Source organism: Glycine soja, chromosome 3 (assembly GCF_004193775.1).
Source record: "Glycine soja cultivar W05 chromosome 3, ASM419377v2, whole genome shotgun sequence".
NCBI classification, from domain to species: Eukaryota; Viridiplantae; Streptophyta; class Magnoliopsida; order Fabales; family Fabaceae; genus Glycine; species Glycine soja.
In genome coordinates this window covers 45,473,501-45,498,134 of record NC_041004.1, presented here as the reverse complement: position 1 = coordinate 45,498,134, position 24,634 = coordinate 45,473,501, and the positions used below count along the sequence as shown (strand labels likewise).

Genomic DNA, 24,634 nt, shown 5'->3' with positions numbered 1-24,634 from the left:
TTCTGCTGAAAATTTTAGATGGGAGAAAAGATAATTTTCTTTTAACTCTTGATTAATTGATAAAAGATTTTTTTAAGATTGCTAACTTTAATAATACTCCACTTAAATTCCTGTCTTGAGATTTATAGATGTATTTTTCTTGACATCATTCTTGGGTTTAACATATTTTAAGGAATCCAAGTAGCTCATCAATCTTCATACTGTGATATCACGATCTCCATAGATGGGGCATGACATTTGATGCCTACTTTATTGAGAAGGTGGTATGAGTTTCATATTAATCTCCTCCGTGGTGAACTCTTTTTGTAGTTCATAAATCTCAATTAAGATAGTTCCGAAACCTCCAAACATTTCATCAATACTCTAATGATCATTCATTCTAAACATCTCATATTGTCTTTTCAAAAGGTTTATATTTTTTCTTTTCGACATTGATTGTTTCTTCATAAGTGAGCTATAGTGTAGTGTCTCAAATCTCCATAACCGTTTTGTAGCAAAAAAAAAAAAAAAACACTTTGTTTTATTGAGTCACAAACAGGAGCACAAGTAATAAAGTATTTTACATTGACACTGAGCTGCATCTTGTTTACATTTTCCTAAGTCCATTTTAGACTATGGAACACGATATTCATTCTCATTATTCGAAGGCTTAAAAGTCTCTATTTATTATAACTCGTCAAAGATGATTATATGCGGATTTAAGGAACACTTACTACATTTGGTCTTGCCCAGAATAATAATCTCCTCCAAAAAAGGTTTGGGGACCTTGTGACCAAAGTTCCTTAAGTTGCGAGCTATTATTCTACATTTGTCATGTTGAACTATAAATTTTCTTCTCTAATACGATGGATTGCTCGCTCTCACGGGTTGAGCTTTGATATCAAAATGAGGGAATTGAATTATGTTTTTAAATATCTGTTTGATAATTGTTTTAGAAAACTCGTTTAACCAGAAAGACAAAGCAACCTTGCAAATCATATGTTTTAAGACAAATCTAACATATTATTCCAAAGATTTAATTTTTTCAAAATTTGTTGTTAAAATCAAAAGCATTTTTGTCACATTTTACTCTCTGTTAGTAATTATAATGGATATAAAAGGAACAAAAAATAAACACACGAAGATTCATGCTTATTGATCTCACATCTTGAAAGTTGAAACTACATTCAATCTTTGACAACAATTAAAACTTTTATTGACATTATTTTATAGAAACCTTGTTTGCCACCCTTACAATTATTTAAGTCTATTTAGAAGGACTAAAAAGAAAAAGTAAATATATTTAGATGAACAAAAACAAAAATTCTATAAAGCAACACGACTTATATTATGCTCAGATAGTTACAATATTTTACTTCAACCTCCAAAATTATGGTGAAAAATTGAAATAATTATTTGTTACTTTGACTTTTAACGTGAAATTAAATTTGGTTAGGCAAAAATTAAATTCAATACAAATGTTGCATAACAAATTTAGGGGCATTTATTTTAAGATATGAAATTTCATTTTTAGGAATCATTTTTTCAGGAGCATTATGTCTGAGAATATTATTCTCATAAACAAAAAAATGTGAAACAATGAAAATTTATTGTGTTCGTTTATGAGAACAATGAAAATTTAGGAATCATTTTTAAGAGTATTATGTTTGTTTGACAATTGTAATTTCAGGAAAAAAGATTAAAATTTATTTACTTAAAAAAAAGAAATGTGAAACAATGAAATTGGAATACGTAGTTATTGAAGAAAATAACTTCTATTTTCATGTGAATTCAATATATAACCCTTCTCATGAGAATAAAAAACAAGACAATCATGTATATTTTACACCCATGTAAATCAATTATTCTTGGAAATATTTTTATAAAACTTATAATAAATATGTGAATATGATATTCTAAGAAATAATCTTGCTCCGCGCCTCTAAAAAAATGTCTCCTTAACAATTGCGTAAGTTATTAAATTGGAGTTCTAATAATTTTAATTACGTCATTAATTTTATAAGGACGAAATTGAAGGGGAAAAAAGCCAAAATGAAAAACGGAATATATTGCACGAAAAATAAAAATGATATTTAAACAAATAAAATATAATATATATATATATTACAGTAGTGATTAGGCACATGATATTTGCTCATCCGTCTCTGGTTGAAAGCCATGAGCATGATGGCTGCGTATTTGCGTGTACCCACATCCACGCCCATTACTCCGCAATCTCCCACAGCTACGAGGACCAAATGCAGAAATCTGAAAACCTCTTGCTCCGTTAATGCCGCCAAAATTCCAATGCCCCCTCTAAACCCTAAAGACCCCTTCCTCTCCAAGCTCGCTTCCATCGCTGCCTCTTCCCCCGACACGCTCCTCAACACTCCCAAAAACTCCGACACCCCTCCTTTTCTCGACATCTTCGACTCCCCCAAACTCATGGCCACTCCCGCTCAAGTAATTATATATTTTTCTCACTTATGGCTCAGTATTTGATTTCTCCTAGGTTTTCTGCTAACTTGGCATGCTACTTTGTACTTGCTGTTACAAATTGAAATTTAGAATTTAGTGTCCCAGCTTCAGTGCTTAGTATTGTTCAATTTAACATGTGCTGAAAGGGATTGGATGCTCTATTTTATTAGTTTTTTTTCTTCCTAAGTGTGTTATAGAGTGTATGCTCTTTGTAATTTGTATTTCCTCTAGTCATGCTTATCTCTTGAGGTAACTCAATCCATTGTGTGGTTGAATTAGGTTGAAAGATCTGTTTCATACAACGAACACCGACCCAGAAGGCCACCGCCTGACCTGCCTTCGCTGCTTCTCCATGGTAGAATTGTTTACATTGGCATGCCTGTAAGTGTTCAATTGTGTATTGCTTTATGTGTTATTGCATTTCGTGCCGATTCTGCTGTTTGTGAGAGTTAATACTTTGCTGTTGTAATTTGTACAACCTGCTATGACTGTTTTTGAATCTCAGTTGGTGCCAGCTGTCACGGAGCTTGTTGTTGCAGAATTGATGTACTTGCAGTATATGGATCCTAAAGAGCCGATTTTTATTTACATAAATTCCACTGGGACTACGCGAGATGATGGTGAAACGGTAATTGGCTTCTGGCTTACTGTTTATATGAAAATTTTTATTTGCTGTGGTCACTTTATTTTGCATTTTTTATATCTGTAGTTTAAGATAATCTATGAATTAAGCTGCCTCTCTGCCTTTGTCCTTTGTTATCCTCATGCCTTTTGAGTTCTTGCATTCAGGTAGGCATGGAGACTGAAGGTTTTGCCATTTATGATGCAATGATGCAGTTGAAAAACGAGGTTTGTTTCGTTTCACTAAGAATGCACTTCGAATGATTATTTACTTGCATGCCTTGTTGACTACTATTGATGATGGTTCATGGTAGTAACACGATGAGACAACATTGTGGGTTACCTTGGGTTTCTGTTTAAAATTAATTGCATGTGTTTATTTGATGTGCTACAGTTTAAGTTTTGTTGGCACGTCATATGGCATTTATGTTTCTGATTTAATCTAAGCAACTTATTTCTAAACAATTCTGATGGACAGCAGGATAATTATCTATCTTCTAAGAATTACGCATAATTGTTCTCCTTGCTGGGCTGTGTGTTTTTCTCTTCACTAACATTTGAACATATCTTTTGTCATGTATTTGGCTTTTGCGTCCTGAGCAGATACACACAGTGGCTGTTGGATCTGCTATAGGTCAAGCCTGTTTGCTACTTTCAGCAGGGACTCCTGGTAAACGCTTTATGATGCCACATGCTAAAGGTACAATTTGGATTTAACTTTGTGGCTTTGTTCCTTTAATTCCTTACAGCTGTAATAGTTTTCTATTGATTTCGGTTTCAGCCATGATTCAGCAGCCTCGTATTCCTTCCTCTGGGTTGATGCCTGCAAGTGATGTTCTTATTCGTGCAAAGGAGGTTAGTCTACTTTGGTTGTTCTTCATTGTGTTTTTCATCATTAGGAATGACAAACAAATTTGGTCCCCCTCCCCCCAAATGGTTATGATTGTTTGGCAATCAGCATGTAATGCTGCCTGACTATTTTTCTTTTTTCTTGTCGATAAAGTTACATTAGAATACTATTCATGCTGAAGATCTTAACAAATTTTCTTTCTTTCTAAACCTAGTCTCCATAATTAGCTTCTAAATGAGTTTTTTAGTGCGTATCTAGTTTGAGATCTAATACTCTATCTTCACTCACAAATTTTAAATGCAAACACTTGATGAAATTCCTAGTCACAGATTCATCTGTACCCTTGGGAGAAATTATTCATTCTTTCCTTCTTTCCAGGTTTACTTTCATTTATATCATTAGATTAACTGCTAAATGTGAATCTGAACATTTTTTCCTCAGGTGATAATTAACAGGGACAATCTGGTTAAACTACTTGCCAAACACACGGGAAATGTGAGTATCATGCACAGGTACTAGATATCATATTTATTTAGGAAAGATGAGGTAAAATCTCATATTTCTGTTATTTGCTTTTTGTCTAAATTATTAGTCAGAGGAAACAGTTGCTAATGTGATGAAGAGACCGTATTATATGGATGCAACAAGGGCAAAGGAATTTGGGGTCATTGACAGAGTAAGTACTTATGTATATAGTGTGTCTTCTTCAGTCTCTATGCTCTTGAACATGCATTGCTGACCTAACCTATGCTGGAACTGTTCCCAGATTCTTTGGCGTGGCCAGGAAAAGGTTATGGCAGATGTTGCTTCTCCAGATGACTGGGACAAGGGAGCTGGTATCAAAATTGTAGATGGATTCTAGTTCCTCTTTTGTGGATACGTTTCTCTTTGTCAATGTAAGTGCATCATATCATATCTGGCAGTAAGAACTAAGTTATGTGTCCCTTGTTGGAGCTCCTAAGCTCCTCCAACCTTGATCGTCTGCATGATAAATGTTTCTCTAATTTAGTTTGATGTTTCTTTAATTTAGTTTGAGGATGATGCTGGCTTTCAGGTGACATGTTTCGGTAGGATTTTTTTTTTCATGGTATACCGGTCCAGAAATGTTCCACAGCTATCCACAGAAAACTAGAGCTGTCAACTGGGTTTCGGCCCGTGGGCCAGCCCGGTCCAGTGCGGGTTAGAGGTGGGTCGAGCTCAATTTTTTTAAAATAGGTACTGGCAATTTTTTAGCCCGTCCCATTTAACCCATGGGTTAGGTGGGCTCAACCCGTGGGTTGGTGGGTCACGTCAACCCACCAAATTTAAATAATATATTATTTTATTATTATTATTATTATTATAAATTTATAATTGTTAAGAAATTAAACTTTTATTTTGTAGCTAGTAACTCAAGTGGCAATTCACATTCAGAAATAGAGTAAGTCCAAACAATAGTAAAGCTCAATAAATAGAGTAAGTCCAAACAATAGTAAAGTTCAATTGAATTGCAAGGCAACTACGCAAAGCCTGCATCTTTCTTAATTTCTTAAAAATATAATTTCTTAATATTTTATTGGTATTTAATATTATTTAATATATATATATATATATATATATTAATAAATTTATCTTTTTTTAAATATTTAGTATCATATTAAATATAATTACATTAAAATTGAGTAAAAAAATAATTATATTTTTAATTAAGCAGGTATTATCTTCAAACATGTTTAAGCCTATTGAAAATTTTCATGATTTGTTCCTTATGTGTATAAATTAAAAAGAAAATAGTAAATATAAATTTATAATTATTTAAATTTAAATTCATTAAACTTTTGCATTATAAAATATTTATAAAATAAATTTTTTATTATTTTATAATTCATTATAAATAATTCATTATAAATGATATTTGTAAGTATTATGAATATCTTTTAAAATTAAACATACTGATGATCAATCTTTTCATGTGATTATCATCATAAAATACAATATATCAAATATTATGATTTATTAAAGTAACTTATCATATATTTTCTTATAACCTGTATATTTCATATTTAATAATATTTAAATAAGTAAAAAGAGTAAAATATAAAATAATTAACTTAACTTTGAAATCATCAAAGATATAAGTATAGTTTTATAGCATATAATTATAATAATTGTTCTTAAAATAATCATAACAATAATGTGAGTAAATTTCACATTTATATAATTTCTTACTCACATAATCAATATGAAGTAATGGGTAAAAGCATAACAATAATTGTTCTTAAAATAATCATAACAATAATGTGTGTTGTTTTATTTATTTGACTTATTAATGATATTGTTTATTTTTTTTTTGTCTTTGTAGATGAAGTTAATGGTGATGTTGAAAAAGAAGAGGAATGACTCATGTTTAATTTCAATAGTTTAAAAGTTTATTTTTGATGATATTTAAATTTTAATTATCTTAATGTTGAATGTTTATTTTGAAGACTTCAATCACAATATTGAATGTTTATTTTGAAGACTTCAATCACTTTAATATTGAATGTTTGAATTTGATTTAATTTGATTTTTTTATTGAATTTTATTTTAAGTTATTTGGAATAATTTTATTTTTTTTTACAAAAAAAAAAGCAGAAAAGTTGGTCAGCCCGCATAACCCACTAATCCGTGATGGACTAGGTCGGGCTGGCATTTTGTTAGTCCACACAAAAGTGGGCCGAGTTGGGCTAGTCCACTCTTAGCTCAACCCGTTACGGACCAATCCACATGAATCGAGGTGGCCCGTTTTGACAGCTCCACAGAAAACTGACCTGTAATTATTATGAGCCTACGTACCCAGAAGGCAGACAAGTTGATGGAAGTTTTACTAAGAATGTCCGAAAAGAAAAAGAAATAGTGACTGTTCATCCATGTAATCATATACAGTGATTGGTTCTGACTATTAGTCATTGGTTGCCTACCCGAATTTTACATAGGGACTGTGATTGGCGTTTACCATTACACAATCAAACAGAGTACATGCAAATTTGTAATCTTTTTGTTTCTATATCATTCGATCAGAGAGATGAACCAAAAGAAACATCTTTGCAAATCACCTGTCGTTCTTCTTTCAATTTAATTGTAGCGTAGCATTTCTTTACTGAGTTTGATTTGAAATCATTAAACTGAAAAGTAATTATGAATATCTTGCATGTTGAAGGCTCGTTTAAATTTATATAATTTTAAGAATTTAATTTGTTTATAGTTCATTTGGTCTGTAATTTATTACACCAACATTTCTTGAATTGTGTGTAATCATTACGCTTCAAATATAATCATTTAAAAATTTTATTTTGAAGTTGGAGTGTTATGGGTTAATCTTCATAACCTGCCATTCTCTTTACCAAAATTACTTGAAATGAAGCCCTAGATTGAAGGAGCTGGTGGTGTCAAGTGTCAAATTCTCTATAAACTTTTTACTAGTATGCAACTAATAACATGTGCGACAATGCTAGCTCCCTTATTTAACTTGCCTCTGAAGGTAAGAGTGCATATCGATATATAAATAAATACTGTAATATAAAACCCATGCAACACTGAACGAGAGAACATTACCTACGAATCTACGATGCAACAGTAACTTTTTCGATGTCAATTATAACGCGAAAATTTAATTATTTGTGCACTGTACAGAGCAATGTTACGGGGTCAACTACAATTAGAATGAGTCATCCTTCAGTCTCATTCCGATTGGCACTATTCCTCTCATTTTCTCTTACGGCATCATCGTCCTTGCCTCCCTTACCGGTTTTTTCGAAGCGTTACGCTCCATCATCTTCACTTATCCCCAAAGCCACTCCCTCTGACTTATTGTCTCTGTTGGGTTCCAAACCTCAGTCCTCAGCCGTGAATCCCGAGGTAGCGCGCGACCTCAAGTCATGCTTCAAATTCCTCGTCCCTTTCTCTCCCGTGCATCCTCGTCACCGGAAGTTGGGCTTGGGCCGGCCCAAACTCACAGGCCCAACTCGGAGAGACAAGAACAAGCTTATTTGGTGGCCGCCGGAGCCCGTTTTGGAGCTAGCCCGTCTCGCCGTCGATTCTGGCGGCGACCCCGCCGCTATTCATCGCCTTCTTGACCCAACCATTATCCAGGTCAGTTTCTTTCACTTTTTTTCTTCAGTTAGTTACCATTCTAACACTGAACGCGTGGTGTTGTGAAATTTGTGATAACATAGGTACCTGATTGTGAAGGATCAAAGGATGAGCGCTGTGAGCTCACTAGAACTCCCTATGGCAGACGCTTCATTTGTGAGGTTTGTTCAGCTCATGAGAGAGAAAGAAATTGATAGATAGAATACTTAAAAGTTGTATTTCTCTCTCAAATGTTGCAGGAACTGAACCTGTATCTGCAGTTCTTGTTTGAACTCATTGTTGATCGAGGTCCATCTGTTGGGTTGGATGTTACCTTGAACCGGTTTGATCTGTTCCACGGTCACCTTTTTCTAGCGCTAGACTCTGGAAGACTTGGTATCTTGTATGTTCAGTTGTTAATAGTAATGATTCTTATACTTTGTTCTCGTGTATGTCCACTTTTACCATGTTTGTTTCTTGTTCCAAAGGGGATTTACTTTCTGTGTTATAGATTTGATATAATTCACGTTTTAAGAATGTTTAAGTTTGTTAAAGTTAAGAATGCAACAATTTCACATTTGGCAGATTCCATGCGAAGGAATACCCAGCATATGATAAACAAGTGTTCCCATACAATATGGGTTTTTGTCAGAGAGGTACATATTATCACTGCATCTATAAATGGTTGTGTATAGTTCAACTTACTTTCTTCTCTTTTAGTCTTCCAGTTTATTGTAGGCTTTGTGTTTGGAAATTCTGTACTATTGTGTTGTCTGAATCTTGTGAGAGTTCTTCATAATTTTTATTTGTGCATGCTTGTGGGTGAGGAAGAAGATATGAGATGGAGAGAGAGGGGAGAACCTTGATGACTTGATGTTGCTTAGTTTATGACCCTCCTTGTGAATGACATGTATATAAATATTTGCTTGTCTTTTCCTTTGATACTCAACTTTTGAAAGGAGACATTTATTAAATTTTTCTCAATCCTTTGCTCTTCTTTTCTTTCAGGGTCCAATGTGACATATGATGATTCAATGAATCTGAGAAATATTCTCTGGCTGGCTCCAATGCCTGGCGATTCTGGTGAATCTTGGGTGGCACCAGGTATCTTCACTAAAATTACCATATCTGTATAAAGTTCAAATGTTTTTTCATATGTATTGTTGTGATTTGGGACCTTTCTTATCCCTTAGAGTGATATATTAGGTATATGAGCCTGAAGTACAGCGGCAAACAATGTTTTGAAATTGATTTGTTCTTTTTGGCTTTTGAAATTATTAGATGTTGTGGCACACTGGCACTTGATAATTTGGGATATATATTTTCCTGTGTTAAATTCATTGAGTAGTTATCTTATGTAGCCTGATGTTTTAGTGTAAAAGAAAACTGGACTCTTTGAAGCGTGTCCTATTACCACATTGCAGAGTCCTTGATACCCTCTTAACCCTAACTGCATTGCACAGATAAGATTCTGAGACCCCTTCCCTTAAGTTTTCCGTGATAACTGTTATACCCAAATAACAACCCAAGTCTATGGTATAGGACACATTAGAAATCAATTAACTGTTCTTTTATGTTCCATCACAAATCACAACCTTTCCCAAAAGCTTAAACTATTTGGTGAAAGCTCATTAATGTCCTTATTACATCTCTAAAACACCCTTTATGCCCTTTGGGCTTAAAGCATGGACAATGCACAAATTCACCGAACTTATGCTTCAATTCAACTATTATTCAGAAGAATGGGGTTAATAAGGATCAAACTCAACCACTTAGTCAAGGAGGCTTGATGCTAGGTCCAGAGTTAACTATCCCAAAAACTTTATTACACTTCAGCATAACTTGGATGTTTAACGTGTCTACTTCTGAGTCCATACTCTACATTGACATTGATATCATAGAGATCTTCTGTCCTACCTTACTAAAACATCTGTTCACCGATTTTTATCTCTTTGTTTCTGTTTATTTGAACTCAAACTGGATGCTGAGTGACTGATAGACCTTATATAACTAGTTAAGATAGGAGCTGTATAAAAAAGGAGAGAAACTAGATTGCCGCATCCTGGAGATCAAAATTGTGATTTGGGGGAAGCCTGGATTTTTTCTGTATTTTCTTCGTATTCATGGTGTTGCACCACATTGGGGCAAGATCAGGATTTGGGTTCTTCATTAATAAATAATAATACATTCTCTTCACTCATTCTAATCCATTTTTACCAGTGACCATCTAGGCTTTGATAATTAATCAATGTCTTAATAATATCAATTGCACAGGTGTTCTGGTAGTGCTGGATGCTCGTCCTGATGGGATCATATATAGAGACCTAATACCTGATTATGTAAATTTTGCAAGGACTATATATGAAGGTTAGGATTTCTGTTTCTTTTCTATACTGCTGCTTTCCTGAAACTTGACATTTATTAGCTTGAAATTTTCGTTCAGAAAGGTTGACTTTTTTGTGTTTTCACCTTCCCCCTCCCCTCTGTAGATGATCTTGGGGATGTTGCTGTTGATGTGAACTACTTGAATGTTGGATCTGAAACCAGAAATTATCAAATATTCATATGCTGATGTTGTGCTGAAGATAACTATGACGTACTTTCACTTCCCAACGATACACCAGCTTATATAAATGAAGATTGCCGAAGCTTAAACGAATAATGTATATGCCAATTTCATTTGTAGTGAAGATTGCATAGCATATTTCTTCCAGTATGATAGATTACTCGATAGCTATATGTCAGGTACTGTATATGCTCGTGCAATTATTGGCTAACTTTATGCAATTCCATGCCATTATAACACAAATTTCCTAACATGACTGGTGCCGCGGATGTTGACGTGAGTTCATGCACTTAATTGATTTTGCGTAATCACTCTGCAATCACGAATGATTTAGTTAGTCAGATTAAGTTTATGTTTGGTAACGCATAAATTTAAACAAATAGTAATTATTTATTTTTAAGAAGTTCTCTTATGAAAGTGAAAAATAACAAGGGTAAACAAGGGTTAAGTAGGAAGATCTCTCTTATTATTAGCGTAAAGACAGAAATGTTAGGCGTGGTTATCTGTCTGCATTTTTTATTTTTGAAATTTAATTTATTGTATATGTAGTAAAGAAAATTGTTTTTTTTTTCAGTGTAGTTGACGTGGGAGGTTGAGAATTGAAATAAAATAGTGAGGTAATCTATAAAATTATAGAATTATATATATATTATAGATGAACTGAGGACAATATGACAGGAATAAATTATGGAATAATAACAACAAAGAACATATACACTCCAAAGTCCAAACATAACAAGAAGTCTTCAGACCAACACAACTGCAGTCTACACAAAGCTGGATTAAGAAATACTCCTATGTTTTTTTTTTTTTTCAATTTGAAATATGCACCCTGGAAACCCAAAATTAGTCCAAGCCCAAACAGAAGATTCAAAATTATATAAGAGATTCTTCTTCTAAGAAGTTGCATCGTTGAATCTTGATAAGAATAAGTACTTGCAATAAATATCTCTCATTGCGGGTCCCATGTCCAAACGAGAAACATAGTTGGTGTGGGTCATCCCTATCCATGGAATTACCAAATTAATCAATAAATATAAATAATAAATAGTACATAAACAACTTAGAAAGTTTGGTTCTCTAAGAGAGGCGTACCCTAGTCAATAAGCGGTGTTGGAATTTCTCTCCATAGCATCGTTTCCTAGCTCTACACTCGCGCTTTGCTACTTGAGCTCCCCATTCATCGGAAACTCCATTCTTCTCTTTCTCTCTCTATTTTTCCGTTTCGTTTACCGATGCCCCTTCTCGATCGCGGCGATGTTTGGAAGAGCAAGGCGCGATCCTTGCAGCTACAGCTCAGGGACCGTTTCCGTGTCGCCGTCGACCGCCATTGGCGCCGCCGCCACAACCACCACACCTTTATCCCCTCCGCCGATGGCTACTTCTCCTCCACCATTCAACGCTGGCTCAGCCGATTTCGTGATTTCCGCAGAGACTCGTTGCCGTCGTCCACCTCTTTTTATCGCAAACGAGGTATTCAATTAATTACCGCTTCTGTCATTAATTTTCTATTCCGTAAATTCAGATATAATATTATGATCAAATGAAATACACTATAGGCATTAGTGGCTAGGTTTTCCTTTTCACTTGACAATTTTTGCCTACAGTGATTAAGGATTTCAGTTCTGAAGAAGATTCAACTCTTGTTCGTATGATGCAAGCTGTTGCGGTTCCTGTTCTTGGAAATGTCTGTCACGTGTTTATGAACGGATTAAACAGTGTGCAGGTATGAATATGATATGCCAATTTCCTAGTATCTCATTTGGTTTATCATATCTTGCATTCTGATATTTGATGTGTTGTGTGGAAGAACAGGTATATGGTTTAGAAAAACTGCACTCCGCTTTACTGCAAAGACCTAAAGGAAAACCTCTTCTTACGGTACGTGCTCTTCCAAGTTGTGGAATGTGAATCTGTGTGTGTGGATTTAATTATTTGACGGAGTGATTGGTTTTGATTATTCATATTCAGGTCAGCAATCATGTTGCTTCCATGGATGATCCTCTTGTTATTGCTTCGCTGCTTCCTCCGAGTGTTCTTTTGGACGCTAGGAATCTCAGATGGACGCTTTGCGCAACTGATAGGTGTTTTAAAAACCCTGTGACTTCTGCATTCTTTCGATCAGTCAAAGTTTTGCCAGTTTCTCGGGGTGATGGCATTTATCAGGAGGTATGGATCCACAGACAGTAGCTAATAAGTAATAACTAGTAAAACATTAACTTTTGTCATGTAATTTGAGGCTTTGGACTCTGACAATAGTTAAACTCTGGAGAGATTTGTGGCTTTTGGTAAAGATCTCCTCACTGTTCTTAGTTTTTAAAGTTTATTACTCTCCTATGACTTGAATGATTCAATTTATCTTCTGGTGCTGTCCTGTTAACAATTTTTGCAAGTCCTTCGTGTCCTTCCTATTCTAGGGGTGCTTTTTATTTTTTTGTAGTGTTTTCAATTGACTATATCTGCCTCTATCTGTTTGTATTGATATTTTTCTCTCCTTCCCTATGTCTCTTGCTTTGTTCCCCTTTGCCTCTCCAAACTGGAACTTCTCTGGTTTGTGATGATTGTAATTCCATCTACTTTCTCTGCTGTAGGGAATGGACTTGGCCATATCAAAATTGAACCATGGTGGTTGGGTCCACATATTCCCAGAAGGCAGTCGCTCCCGGGATGGTGGAAAAACCATGGGCTCTTCCAAGAGAGGTGTTGGGAGGTAACAATCTGCCATAGTATTTTGGAGTATAATGCTAATTGAAAAATTTGCTTGTTTCATGTTATGCAAGCCAGTTCTCACTTAAACTCTTACTTGTTTGAGTTGTTTCATAGGAAGACTATTTTCTGATTGCTTAGAGTATTATAATTTAATTGTTGACGGAAGAAATAGTTAGTTCTTCAGAAAATGTTGAAGATGTTCCATTGGTAACTTCAGAATGGAAAAATTACAAATTTTGTTCCTTAGTTTTGACTTGATGGTTAGTTTTTTTTCCTTAAAACATTGAAATTAGTCAACTGATCTTTCGGATTTCTTTTCCTCCTCCCACTATCATCCCTTTTTTTGAATTAGATTAAAATTCAGATGATAGAGTTTCTGAAATTATTCACAAAAATTATTTGTTGTTATATACTTATATATTGTCTTTTTAATTTATTTTACCATATATTCATATGGGAACTTGGGAACATAACTTATGTTGTTATTATGCTGATGAATTCTGAAAATGAAGTTGTATATTATTACCGTTGCTCACCAAAAAAATATTGTTATTTGCTCAAAACTTAGTGAACCAAAACTTAGTGAACTCAACACATTTCAAAATTTATTTCTGGAATTGATAAGTATATGTAAAGTTTGTTTTAATGTTTTTATTCAGACTTATGATTTATTTTTTTTTTTTACAAAAGCATGATCATATAACGTGCTTGTTCATGATTACTGTATTTTCATCTGGTATATTTTACTTCTCTTTATTTCTACTATTTTGTAATTTATTAGAGTATAACGTGCTTCATGATTTAAATTTTCTTTATCAGGTTAGTCCTGGATGGAGATAGCATGCCTCTTGTTGTCCCATTTGTACATACAGGGATGCAGGAGATTATGCCTGTAGGTGCTAACTTTCCCAGAATAGGAAAGATGGTACGTACTTGATCCATTTGCTTTAATCAATCTATGAAACCTTCCAAGGTTTTAATTGCTGCATGGTGTTAGAATGCTAGCTTTAGTGGAAATGCTGCACTCATTGCCCCTTAACTTTGGATCTGTTTTTCTCTCCCTCAGATCAAGATGTTCAATTACAGAATTTAGATTGTGCATCATGGCATGGCATACATTTTTATTGATATGATTAATTTTAATTATTTGTGTTTTTCAGTTTAAATCTTACCCTCATTGGTATGACATGCTTGGATTCTATAGGTTACAGTGCTCATAGGTGATCCGATCAATTTTGATGATATAATTGAATTTGACAAAGACAAAGGCTCAAATGTGCCCAGAAGACGACTATATGATGCAGTAGCATCTAGAATTGGTGATCGGTTGCATGAGATGAAGGTCCAGGTTGACACTATCGCAATTGATCAAGAAATGCAGCTACAAGATAAGTCCTCACACAGCACTGAACGAACATCTAAAATACTGCAGCAGGTTGATTGGGAATTATTTGGAATGGATAGCTTCATGTCTGTAGAAGATGATTCCAAGCAGAGACAAGAAACAGTTGCCCTCTCAAATGTTAGTGTTTCTCAGCATCATCAACAATCTCATAGTGATCAGAGTTGGAGAGCTGGGTTCTCATACAGGATGCGTGGTTATATTGATCAGATGGAGCTTGTGTCTTTTGCTGCGAGAGGTATATTTCTGAATAATGATACAAAGAACTCTGCTCGCCCTAGCAGAGAGATGGGCCCCTTAAAGGCATGGAAGCAGTTTTTGGAAGCTAATCTATTAAGGCAGTGGAATTACGTCCATTACTGAAAAAAACATAGTTCTATAGAGGGTGTAAATTCAAATCTTCGGTTTTCAATTAAAATAATTGAGTTTTTGTTAAATAAAACAGTTAAATGCAGTAGAATTGTTGAGAATTTGTGACTCAAATAGCTAACATTTTCGTTTAGTTTGATTAAGTTTCAGGGTTGAAATTATATTGTTGCACGCGGTCCTGAAGATAGAACTGTATAAGCCCTTTCATGTAATATATGCATAGTTATTTACTAATGTATACAGTATACTCTTATTTTTTAGAGAATATATTTTAGTAAGTTGTAATTTTCATTTTCTAAAAACATAATTAAGTTGAAAAAGTGACTATGTTAATAATTTTTTTTCTCTTCTTGAGTCCTGCTTGTCTTCAATCCTTATGGATAAACAAAATCTCTTTCTATGACATGATTGGTATACACATTGACTATCATGTAATGTTCACTTCTCCCCTTAACATGAAACAAATTAATTTAGGCCAAATAATCATAAATAAATTTTAATATCATTTTAATTTGACCTTAATCATCTATTTTAAAATTTTAATGGTATATTAAGATTTAATCTTATATTCTTATCTCTCACTTAATACTTAATAAATAGTATTGTTTTTCTTAGTTCAATTTTATGAAAGAGAAAGTTTACCATTTATAAAGAAAAATATTCTATATGCAATTCACTATTGATATTTAGATTGCTTAGCTTTATTAATTTTCTTTTTATCTTTTACCAATAAAAAACTTATAGTATTTTGAATGAGTTGCTACTTTGTATGTGTAAAATTTGTACATCTAGTGTTAAATTGACGCATCAAACAAAGAAAGCATTAATTAAAAACAATCACCAACATTATCTAAAACCTATTCCCTCACGGATCAATTGATTTGTTTATCTAATAGTCAATGATAGAACAGCAAATTGGGGAGCAGGAACATTGTTAGGCATTTGGATATCATTTGACCTTATTTAGCAATTTTTATTGTACCGGCAATGTAATCTATAGTGTTGAGCGTGATTGTCGAGCAAAATGATTTGAGCTGAAACCGGGCGCCATGGCCTCTAGTATACTACTTTACAGATCACACACTAACGCCACACACTACACAACGATGTATTAAGTATGATTATTAGACGAGGTTGGGCCCATTGTGGAGCCCACGGGCCTGATTCGCAAAGAAGCCTTCTCTTCAGAAAAGACGAGACGAGACGAGCGAGATCTTCATTCCATTTCTCATTTTAAATAAAATCGCGTCTTCTCCTCTGTATTGAGACATGGCCGAAGAAGAGGAAGAATCAGAGCTCAGCGATAAGCAGAAAGTGGAGATCGCGAAATGGTTCCTCCTCAACTCTCCTCCCGGAGAAATCCAATACGTTGCCAAAGGTTACTTCTTCTTCTTCTTCTTTTTCCGCATTTTCTTTTTCGCTTTCTATCTATTATTCTACAATTGAATCAATTACCGAATATTTTCTGCAGATGTGAAATCGATTCTCAACAACGACGATTTGTACAAGGAAGCCGCTTCCGAGGCTTTTCCCTATTACAACAAATCGCACTTGATTTCCATTCCAATGCCCAACCGAAGCGGAGACGTAACTCTCTCTCTCTCTCTCACTCATCAACTTATTTTCCTAGGGTTTCCTCATCGTTTTTTTATTTTATGTTTTAATTCATTGGATTTTGTTTTCCTCTCAATTTCTTATGGGACTTAACACGTGCTTGCAGGTACTGGTTACTTCGTTCGGTGAGCTTGAGGGTAATGCATTTCTTGAACCTAGGACTGCGCAAGTTGCAATTGTTGACCATGCTAAACAAGTAACTCTTATCTCTATCTATCTATCTCACTCTTTGCGGGATCAGCCAACTACCAACTCAATTACTTAAACACTGTCTCAGAAGCTAGTTCTTGGTTTTGAATATGCATGCCAACTCGATTTTTTAATTACTGTTTCAGAAGCTAGCTTTTGATTTTGAATATACATGCTTCTGCTTAACTTTTCCTTTCTTTTTTTTTTTTTTTTATGGAATGGGATAAGCAAACTAGATGTTTATTATAGTCACCTATTTTAATTTCTTCAATTCATTTAGTTGCAATGAAAGTTATAATGATTGTAATCTGGATCTTCATGCATTGATCTCAACTTTAGTATCGATGTGGACTGTGGAGCATTATAAGGTTCAACTCTGCTTATTAAACTTGCCTGCTGTAGCATGGGTTTTCAGTGAAGACATCAAAATCACAAGAAAAATTAATTGGAAATTAGGGAATTAAGCAAATCATGAAAAAATTGCTTTTGTAACCAGTTATGACTTTTGTGATGAATAGGTTTAAGTGCAATAGTGCAGTAGTTCCAAGATGTATCGCTTATTGTCTTATGATAGTGTGCTCAATGTCTCAGGTTTGTACAGAGGTGAGACCTGCCACAGACGAAGAACTTCCATCTCCATATATTGAAGAATTTCGGTAATTCTCTGAATTTTTTGTGATTGAAATATTTTATCTGATAATATGATGTTCCTTTACCAAAGTGAGCTTCACAATCTATTCAGGGCCTGAACATACTGCTTCATGTTAACTTTCATTGACTTTATTTCTTTTTTCAAATAAATTTATCTCAGATACTTAAGTAATGTATTATTCCTCAACTTTTAACTGTCTGAAGTCGTTTACATTAGATTGAATGTGGAAATTTCTTCTTCAATGTTAATTCAAATCCTTTTAATTGTTGTTCTGTACTAGATTTGTGGTTTCGATAGAGATATTTTGATTGAGAATACATACTATATTTTTGTTAGGAAGCAGACTCATTATGGTGTTACTTAATAAAAAACTATATTGGTTGACATTTGAGGACATGAAATAGAGATTCACCCTTTAAATAAAGTAACTTTAATACCCCACTTCTAAATCTTTCTTGTAATGTATAGTTTGCATAAACCAGGATTTGTTTTACTGCAGATGCAATCTGGATGCTGAAACACTTAAATATGTTGAAGAAACTTATCCAAAAGGTTTCTGCTCTGTCTACTGTGTGAGTGGGAAGGATGTAGAGGGCCCAGGTGCTGATTTCGAGCTTGCTGTGGTGATTTCTGCTGCTAGGCATAGCCCACAGAATTTCTGGTGTGTAAAATTAGTTGACTGAAATTCCAACTACTATTTTTGGTGGCTACTTTCTACTTTACTAGTCACACAATAAGAACATTGATGCATTAATAATGTCAATATATTTTAATTTTTCTTTGCCTTTTGTTTATAGCAACGGAAGTTGGTGTTCAATATGGAATATCGAGTTCAAAGATGAACAACAAACAGTGGAAGTAAAGGGTAAAATGCAGGTAATATTATGTAGATTTTAATGCATTGATTTGAATGATACGATGCAAGGCTCTTAAACATGATTATCTTTAACCCATTTTCAGGTCGGTGCCCATTATTTTGAGGAAGGAAATGTGCAGTTAGATGCAAAACATGAATGCAAAGATGCAACTCTTTTTCAGGTTACCATACATTAGCACTACTTAGACATTATTTTTATTAGGTCTGAATGTATTGGTTAAGTTATATGTGCATGTCCTTCCATATATTTTTTTGCAATTCAATGTACTTGTATCCTACAAGCCTGAGAATATTTCAGTAAATGTTCATTATATAAAAATGATAAGGTTGAGATATAAATGGAACATTTATAGAAAGACAATATTTATCTGTTTATGTTTCTGTCGAAGCTTATCTATTAATATTTTATCATTTGATTTTATTTCAGGCCCCTGAAGATTGTGCACTTGCCATAACAAGCATTATTCGTCACCATGAAACAGAGTACCTTGCTTCTCTTGAGGTTCTGAATTTGTCTTTGTGTAGCTAGGGTCTTTCGTTCTTTCTATTGTAATGATGTGCACATGATTTACTAATGATCACAACTTGACAGGCATCATATCTAAACCTTCCTGATTCTACTTTCAAGGTAACCATTGTAATATCATCCTGCATTTTTTTATATTCTAAGCTTCAGATGTGGCATTTCTAAGAAATCCATGGCTCTTCTCGATTTCCATTAAAGCAATTCCTTGTACCTAACCTTTTCTCATTAAGCATCCATGTGATGACTGAAACCAAACTCATCTAGATGTTTTTCTTTTATCCTTCTACTAACTTGATTAATTCATTTTATTGTTCCATCATGTTAAGTGACATCAACGGTTGCGTGAAATTGATAACGCTTGAAACAGTGTGATTATTGAAGTTATGTCTGTTTTGTGTAATTTTTATTATTGAAGTTATGCCTTTTTGTGTAATTTGTATAATTTGTATAATTTATAAGATTAATCTGATTACATGCATGGTGGGGGTGTATGTGTAAAAGCGGTGATATCTCATGCTTTTTAGTTTAAATGTATAGCATTATCTGTTGAATTTGAAGCCTTTTTAATTGCAATTATCTGCAGGATCTTCGGAGAAAGCTTCCTGTCACCCGCACGTTATTTCCATGGCATAATACTTTGCAGTTCAGCTTGACAAGAGACATCTCAAAAGAACTTGGCATTGGAAAGTAAATACACTACATTCACACAGAACAAATAAAAGTTTGTGTTTACTCGGTGGTGACAAGTTCCTCATATATTCACTACATGTCATTTGATCAAGTCAATCATTCTTTGGGTTGACGTTCGTTATATTCACTCATTTGCTTAACAAAGTACCCTCCTTTGTCTGAGTAAGTGAGTATCTTCCGCCGATGTACTGTAGTGTACTGTAATTCTTTTTTTGACATTATTTGTATAGCAGAAGAGTTCCTGTTTGTTTCTAGCCAATAGCCATCATCATACCTAAACTTTCGTGATTGCAATTAGAAATATTGCAAGAAGCTGCTGCTCACATTATGATTGTGCTTATTATTATTGTTTAGGATGTTGTCTATTTGAACGTTTTATTATAAAATAAAATATTCCAAAGTTGGATTAAAGTTTTTTATAAAGTCAAATTTAGCCTAAAATAGCTTAATTTAAAATAAATTCGTTGTACATAAACGTGTAATTTGATAAAATACGATAAACTCGGTTAAGGGAAAGTTTAATCGGATTTGTTCTATTTTATTCAAGTTTAAGTTGACAAAAAATTTCTGGTCAAGTTTTAAGGTGGTTGTGTTTTCAGATGAAAAGAGAATTTAAATAGCATTGCATTTTATGCGAGTGAATAGAAAAGTGTTTAATAATACGACAAATTTTATGCCAAATTGTTACAAACTAACATGTTTTGATGTCATTGCATCAAAAAAGAGCATTAAGAATTTAACGAAATTCTGGTACAATATATTATATAATTTTCACCCATTAATAATTTTCAAATACAGAACAAGAACCAAATTTAGGCGTCAATGAATTTATAAAATTTTACGCACATTCATTAATCAATTAAGTTAAATTTGTTTAGTGTGTTTGACAATTTCTTAAAAAATATATCCTTTGTTATTTTTAAGTTATATTTTATATTTTATATTTTAGTACTTTTATTTATTATTTTGGCATTTTTATATTTTTTAATAAAGGAGTCATCGAAAAGTAATAATAAGATAAAATAACAATAAAAAAATGCATCTCCATCTCTCAAACCCAAACCAGAGCTTAGATCCACTCTCACCGGAAATTGAGGGGATCCGCTACCGTGACCCTATCGTGTCGCCGTCGTGGGATTGGTCGCATCTTCGTCGTTGCATTGTGGTCCTTTGTCTGAACTTGGTTAGATGCAGTGGTAGGGCTTACGGCTTGCACAGAGGACGCCGCCAAGCTCTTTGGAGAAATTCTCCATCAAAGTTGAGGTTGAGGTCAGTCATTCCATTTTTGTTCTGTTTCTTCGCATCTTGCTTACTCTTTCATTTCTTTTGCTTTTCATAGTTGCACCATTTTATTATTATTATTTTTACAACAACATGCTCGATTCTACTTCTATATTGAGGAAAAAAGTTGGGACAAGAATATTACTTCCTTTGCCAAATAATTGAGATGTAATATCAACAAGAATAACTTCTTCAACTATTATCCTTGATTCTTTTCCTTCAATGGTTGATTTAGATTATACCTCCCTTCAGTAGGATGCTTCGTGCTTTGAAGCCATTATAAACTCCATAGTAATGCTGTTATTCCTGAACACCGTAGAACTTCCTGAGCCTAAGCCATACACGCACCTTAGTCACAAATTCAACTCAGCCTATAACCAAATATTAGTAATGAATCCCTTTTTCAGTGTAAGGTAGATGATCAAGAGTTTTGGAATGGATGGCTCTGGCAATGTGTACCATTGCCAAATTTTGCCAACTAATGGCAAGTATGTTTATGTGATTGGAACTAAAGGCTTGGAGTCATCCTCTGGTGACCCCAACGTGTATACTTTTTTCTTCTATAGTTTGCCATGCCATTTTGAAATCTTCATGGAAACTAAGCCTTACAGGTCAACCATTTGGCGGTGATTGTGACAAGCAGCATCAGTGACATAGCTTCCATGATGGTGATGGCAGACAACAGTCACCTCGACTATGATATCAAATTATGGCTTTCTACCAGTCTGTTAAATTGTTTTCTTTTTTGACCCAAGTTTGTTATAAATAAATGATACATATATTGGATACAGGATGATACTTAAACCTGAGAAACCTGTTTCTTTGCTTCTTCATGAAGCACCCCCCACCCCTCTCTTTTGTATTTCATGAGATAGATTTGCAATGGTTAGAATCTAGGCTTCTTGGACTAAGTATATTTTGACTTATATAGTGTTTCAAGCATTTTATTCTCTCCAATGTGCTTTCCTCGACACTTGTTTGGCACTATCATATATGAATGCATGAATTCTTCACTGTTTGAGAACAGGAAAGCTAAAGAACAAGTTTTGCAGATCAAAATTGATGTAAAGAGAACAAGGTATAAGAGAAGGTTGCCCAGTTCCTTCCTCAATTGACTTTGGAATGATTGGAATGAATATATACAATAGGAGTCTGCAATCAGAATGAGTAGACAGTTAAAGACTATACTTGTGGATATAGTAGTCCTGCAGTCTCCTCTTATGTCTTGTCCTTGTCTTCACATCAATTTTGATCGGCAAAACTTGTTGTGTATCATAAATATATGTATCACTTTGAAATGAAATGAACTACATTATTATACATAGTCATAGAGTGAATCCAAATTCCTCTGCAATTCTTGGGTTATAGCTCCAAATGGGAATGTAACTGGTTCATTAGTAACAATGAGTAGTAAAATGTTTGGCTTATTTTGCCATAAATGTAAATGCATTTTCTTGGTACAATCCACAGCACTAGATGCTAATAGAAATGTAACTGTTACCGTTTCCTAGAATTTTAATATGCTTCCAAAACAATAATTTTAACTGCCTCAGGAAAATCATTTATAAAAATCCTAATTTGGAACATTTGGAGAAAAAAATTGAGGTTTCACCCGCTGTAAGTTGCCAATATTAACAACTAGCGCTTGTGGATTTGACTTGACGCCAGCCCATTTTCAATTTTTATCACTTGCAGTTCCCAACCCGATCCTGGCATAGGTTATGGACTTGTGGTCAGAATAACTACCGCCACTGGAGACAACAGGCTATACACCTTTGAAGGTTAAGAAAGGAGGATATCTATTCAGACAAGTTATAGAACTTTTTGGCAAGTAATTCTCTAAAATAAATCCAATGAATTATTCCTAGGGAACCTTAAGATTAAATATTTCTTACCATAAAGTAGACAATAACTTGGTAGGTTTACTTCTGATTGTGTTTCTATGCACTGCCAAATATTTGAGTCCAACGTTATGTTCCATCCAGGTGTTATGAACCTAATTAATAAAATAACAGATTGATTATTGTCGGACTCAAATATTTCATAACACAATATTTGAATCCAACGTTCTGTTCCATCAGCAATGCATTTTGGTATCTCACTCAAGTGACAGGTATTTTACATTAAATCGCGACCTACGGCTAGTTATGTTTTGAGAATCTAGGGCTATATTAAATTGGTGGTTGGTGGTGCAGTTCATAAAGAGTCTGTTGCAGTATTAAATTCTACCCAATTTGAATTGGTTCAATGTGTTCTAAAATACTAATCTTGTGCAGGTTTGATTTGAAGATTTGGGTGTCGTCTTCATTATCAATCTATCACATTTGCATGTGCAATATGCTTATTCTGCTTTCCATTCTCCACATCATCGTGAATGGTCCAACTCTCTGCTTTGGGAATAAGTGAGTGTATAAAAATCCTCAATTATGCAATGCATTCATCTTATTTCTTTGGACTCCCCAAATCAGAAGTCTCCTTGTTAGTAACTTGGTTATAGTGCTCACCTGCTTGCTGTGGTAGGGTTGAGGACAAAATTTTGAAAGTTGGAGAAGAGCTATGGAGAGAAACTTTGCCATTACATGGTGGCTCTTGCTTTTATCAATTACAGGGTCTAAAACCCCACACGTGGTATGAAGTGAAGATATCATATCCAGCTTCTGTATGTATAATCATGTCTTCCTTCAGTTCTTTGCAGGTTATCTTTTCCTCTGGAAACTGACATACACTAACTAAAAAAATATCAGATACCTGCTAGCTTTTCCATACAACTGAAGAGAAACAAGTCAGATGTGGTGCTGAACAATAACAGGAGATTGCTCAACACCGAAAAGCTAATTTTTAAGACCAATAGCAATCAGGTCCAATATTAGTATGAAGTCTATATGTGCTCTTGTTATGTTTTGTTCTTGGTTCTTACATTGTTGACTGAAATCAGGATGAATTCCAGTCAGTATTAGTAACTGTTGAGCCAGAGGGGTTTCCTGCAAAACTGCATGTAGCAGAGAGGCAATTTATTATCTTCAATATAGGTAATGTTTTTTGCATGGTATATTTTTAATTTTGATATTATCAAGTGTGACGTCCTATGCATTTTTAGTTTATCAGATATTTTTTAGATTTGGAACAGACTCCAGTATTGCAATAATTTTCTTCATTTGCTAACATCTATTCTTCTGTTGATACGACAGTGTCTGATGAACTATTATTAGGCATACCTCACAAAGCTTGGTGGGTAGTGGCACTGGCTTTACTCGGTCTAGGAATTGCTTTCATCGTGCCTTCTTTTCTTCCATTGTATTTGCTACCAAAGAAACAAGTCTTGAGGACAGATAATTATGTTTCTAAAACTTCTTAAGCCTCCAAGAAGATATTATTTTTTATAGGCAAGTGTTAGTTGCTAATTGTTAGTTTTTTTATTTATTTATTTATTTTTTTTATAAACCTCCAAGAAGATAAAGTGATTGTATACTTGTTTATCTCAAATGTTGTGAGGCATGTCTGCATATGACGTTGGCTTTTCAATAGAATTTTGGAAGCTACCTTGTGGCTGCTAATTTTCCGAGTTTTCTAATAGAATGTTTGGCTTTGCATTTCGGATGTAATTTTTCACGTTTCAGATGTGATTTTCACAAACCAATAGTTTCTACATTCCAAATGTGATTCTTTCATTCTCAACGAGTTTTCAGGCACGCATTAATTCATGTTCCATCATCAATCATATTTGATGTGTCTAAATGCTAGA

The 24,634-nt window shown here is 34.1% G+C and overlaps 5 protein-coding genes across 11 annotated transcripts; all 5 read left to right on the top strand.

Annotated features, from left to right (window-relative positions):
* The first annotated feature begins 2,157 nt into the window (after window positions 1-2,157).
* On the top strand, window positions 2,158-6,419 carry LOC114407586 (ATP-dependent Clp protease proteolytic subunit-related protein 3, chloroplastic-like). 6 transcript variants are annotated; one of them, XM_028370751.1, is made up of 12 exons: window positions 2,158-2,442; window positions 2,737-2,838; window positions 2,963-3,085; window positions 3,247-3,306; window positions 3,682-3,778; window positions 3,860-3,933; window positions 4,370-4,423; window positions 4,521-4,604; window positions 4,695-4,824; window positions 4,983-5,114; window positions 5,312-5,348; window positions 6,270-6,400. In XM_028370751.1, exons 1-9 carry the CDS (start codon window positions 2,158-2,160, stop codon window positions 4,788-4,790), a joined length of 975 nt encoding a protein of 324 aa, XP_028226552.1. In that variant the 3' UTR covers window positions 4,791-4,824; window positions 4,983-5,114; window positions 5,312-5,348; window positions 6,270-6,400. The 6 variants fall into 6 exon arrangements, with proteins under 6 accessions (XP_028226552.1, XP_028226551.1, XP_028226554.1 ...); XM_028370750.1 differs by having other exon boundaries at window positions 5,312-5,383; XM_028370753.1 differs by having other exon boundaries at window positions 4,983-5,143.
* An 850-nt stretch (window positions 6,420-7,269) lies between these two features.
* LOC114407585 lies at window positions 7,270-10,836 on the top strand. Its single transcript, XM_028370748.1, has 7 exons — window positions 7,270-8,038; window positions 8,122-8,199; window positions 8,278-8,420; window positions 8,603-8,673; window positions 9,026-9,121; window positions 10,292-10,384; window positions 10,507-10,836. Exons 1-7 carry the CDS (start codon window positions 7,535-7,537, stop codon window positions 10,587-10,589), a joined length of 1,068 nt encoding a protein of 355 aa, XP_028226549.1. The 5' UTR covers window positions 7,270-7,534; the 3' UTR covers window positions 10,590-10,836.
* An 808-nt stretch (window positions 10,837-11,644) lies between these two features.
* On the top strand, window positions 11,645-15,348 carry LOC114407584 (tafazzin-like). The gene is made up of 7 exons (XM_028370747.1): window positions 11,645-12,056; window positions 12,191-12,309; window positions 12,399-12,464; window positions 12,555-12,752; window positions 13,175-13,293; window positions 14,112-14,217; window positions 14,497-15,348. The coding sequence occupies exons 1-7, from the start codon at window positions 11,819-11,821 to the stop codon at window positions 15,055-15,057; spliced, it is 1,407 nt and encodes a 468-aa protein (XP_028226548.1). The 5' UTR covers window positions 11,645-11,818; the 3' UTR covers window positions 15,058-15,348.
* Window positions 15,349-16,109: 761 nt separating this feature from the next.
* LOC114407583 (F-actin-capping protein subunit alpha-like) lies at window positions 16,110-20,022 on the top strand. Of its 2 annotated transcripts, none has more exons than XM_028370746.1 (10): window positions 16,110-16,441; window positions 16,535-16,650; window positions 16,784-16,873; window positions 17,458-17,522; window positions 18,018-18,179; window positions 18,316-18,394; window positions 18,479-18,556; window positions 18,823-18,878; window positions 18,988-19,023; window positions 19,505-20,022. In XM_028370746.1, exons 1-9 carry the CDS (start codon window positions 16,333-16,335, stop codon window positions 18,998-19,000), a joined length of 768 nt encoding a protein of 255 aa, XP_028226547.1. In that variant the 5' UTR covers window positions 16,110-16,332; the 3' UTR covers window positions 19,001-19,023; window positions 19,505-20,022. The 2 variants fall into 2 exon arrangements, with proteins under 2 accessions (XP_028226547.1, XP_028226546.1); XM_028370745.1 differs by having other exon boundaries at window positions 16,131-16,441; window positions 18,823-18,897.
* Window positions 20,023-20,632: 610 nt separating this feature from the next.
* On the top strand, window positions 20,633-24,525 carry LOC114407582. The gene is made up of 6 exons (XM_028370743.1): window positions 20,633-20,880; window positions 23,169-23,294; window positions 23,413-23,551; window positions 23,637-23,750; window positions 23,828-23,921; window positions 24,081-24,525. The coding sequence occupies exons 1-6, from the start codon at window positions 20,648-20,650 to the stop codon at window positions 24,245-24,247; spliced, it is 873 nt and encodes a 290-aa protein (XP_028226544.1). The 5' UTR covers window positions 20,633-20,647; the 3' UTR covers window positions 24,248-24,525.
* The last annotated feature ends 109 nt before the right edge of the window (window positions 24,526-24,634 follow it).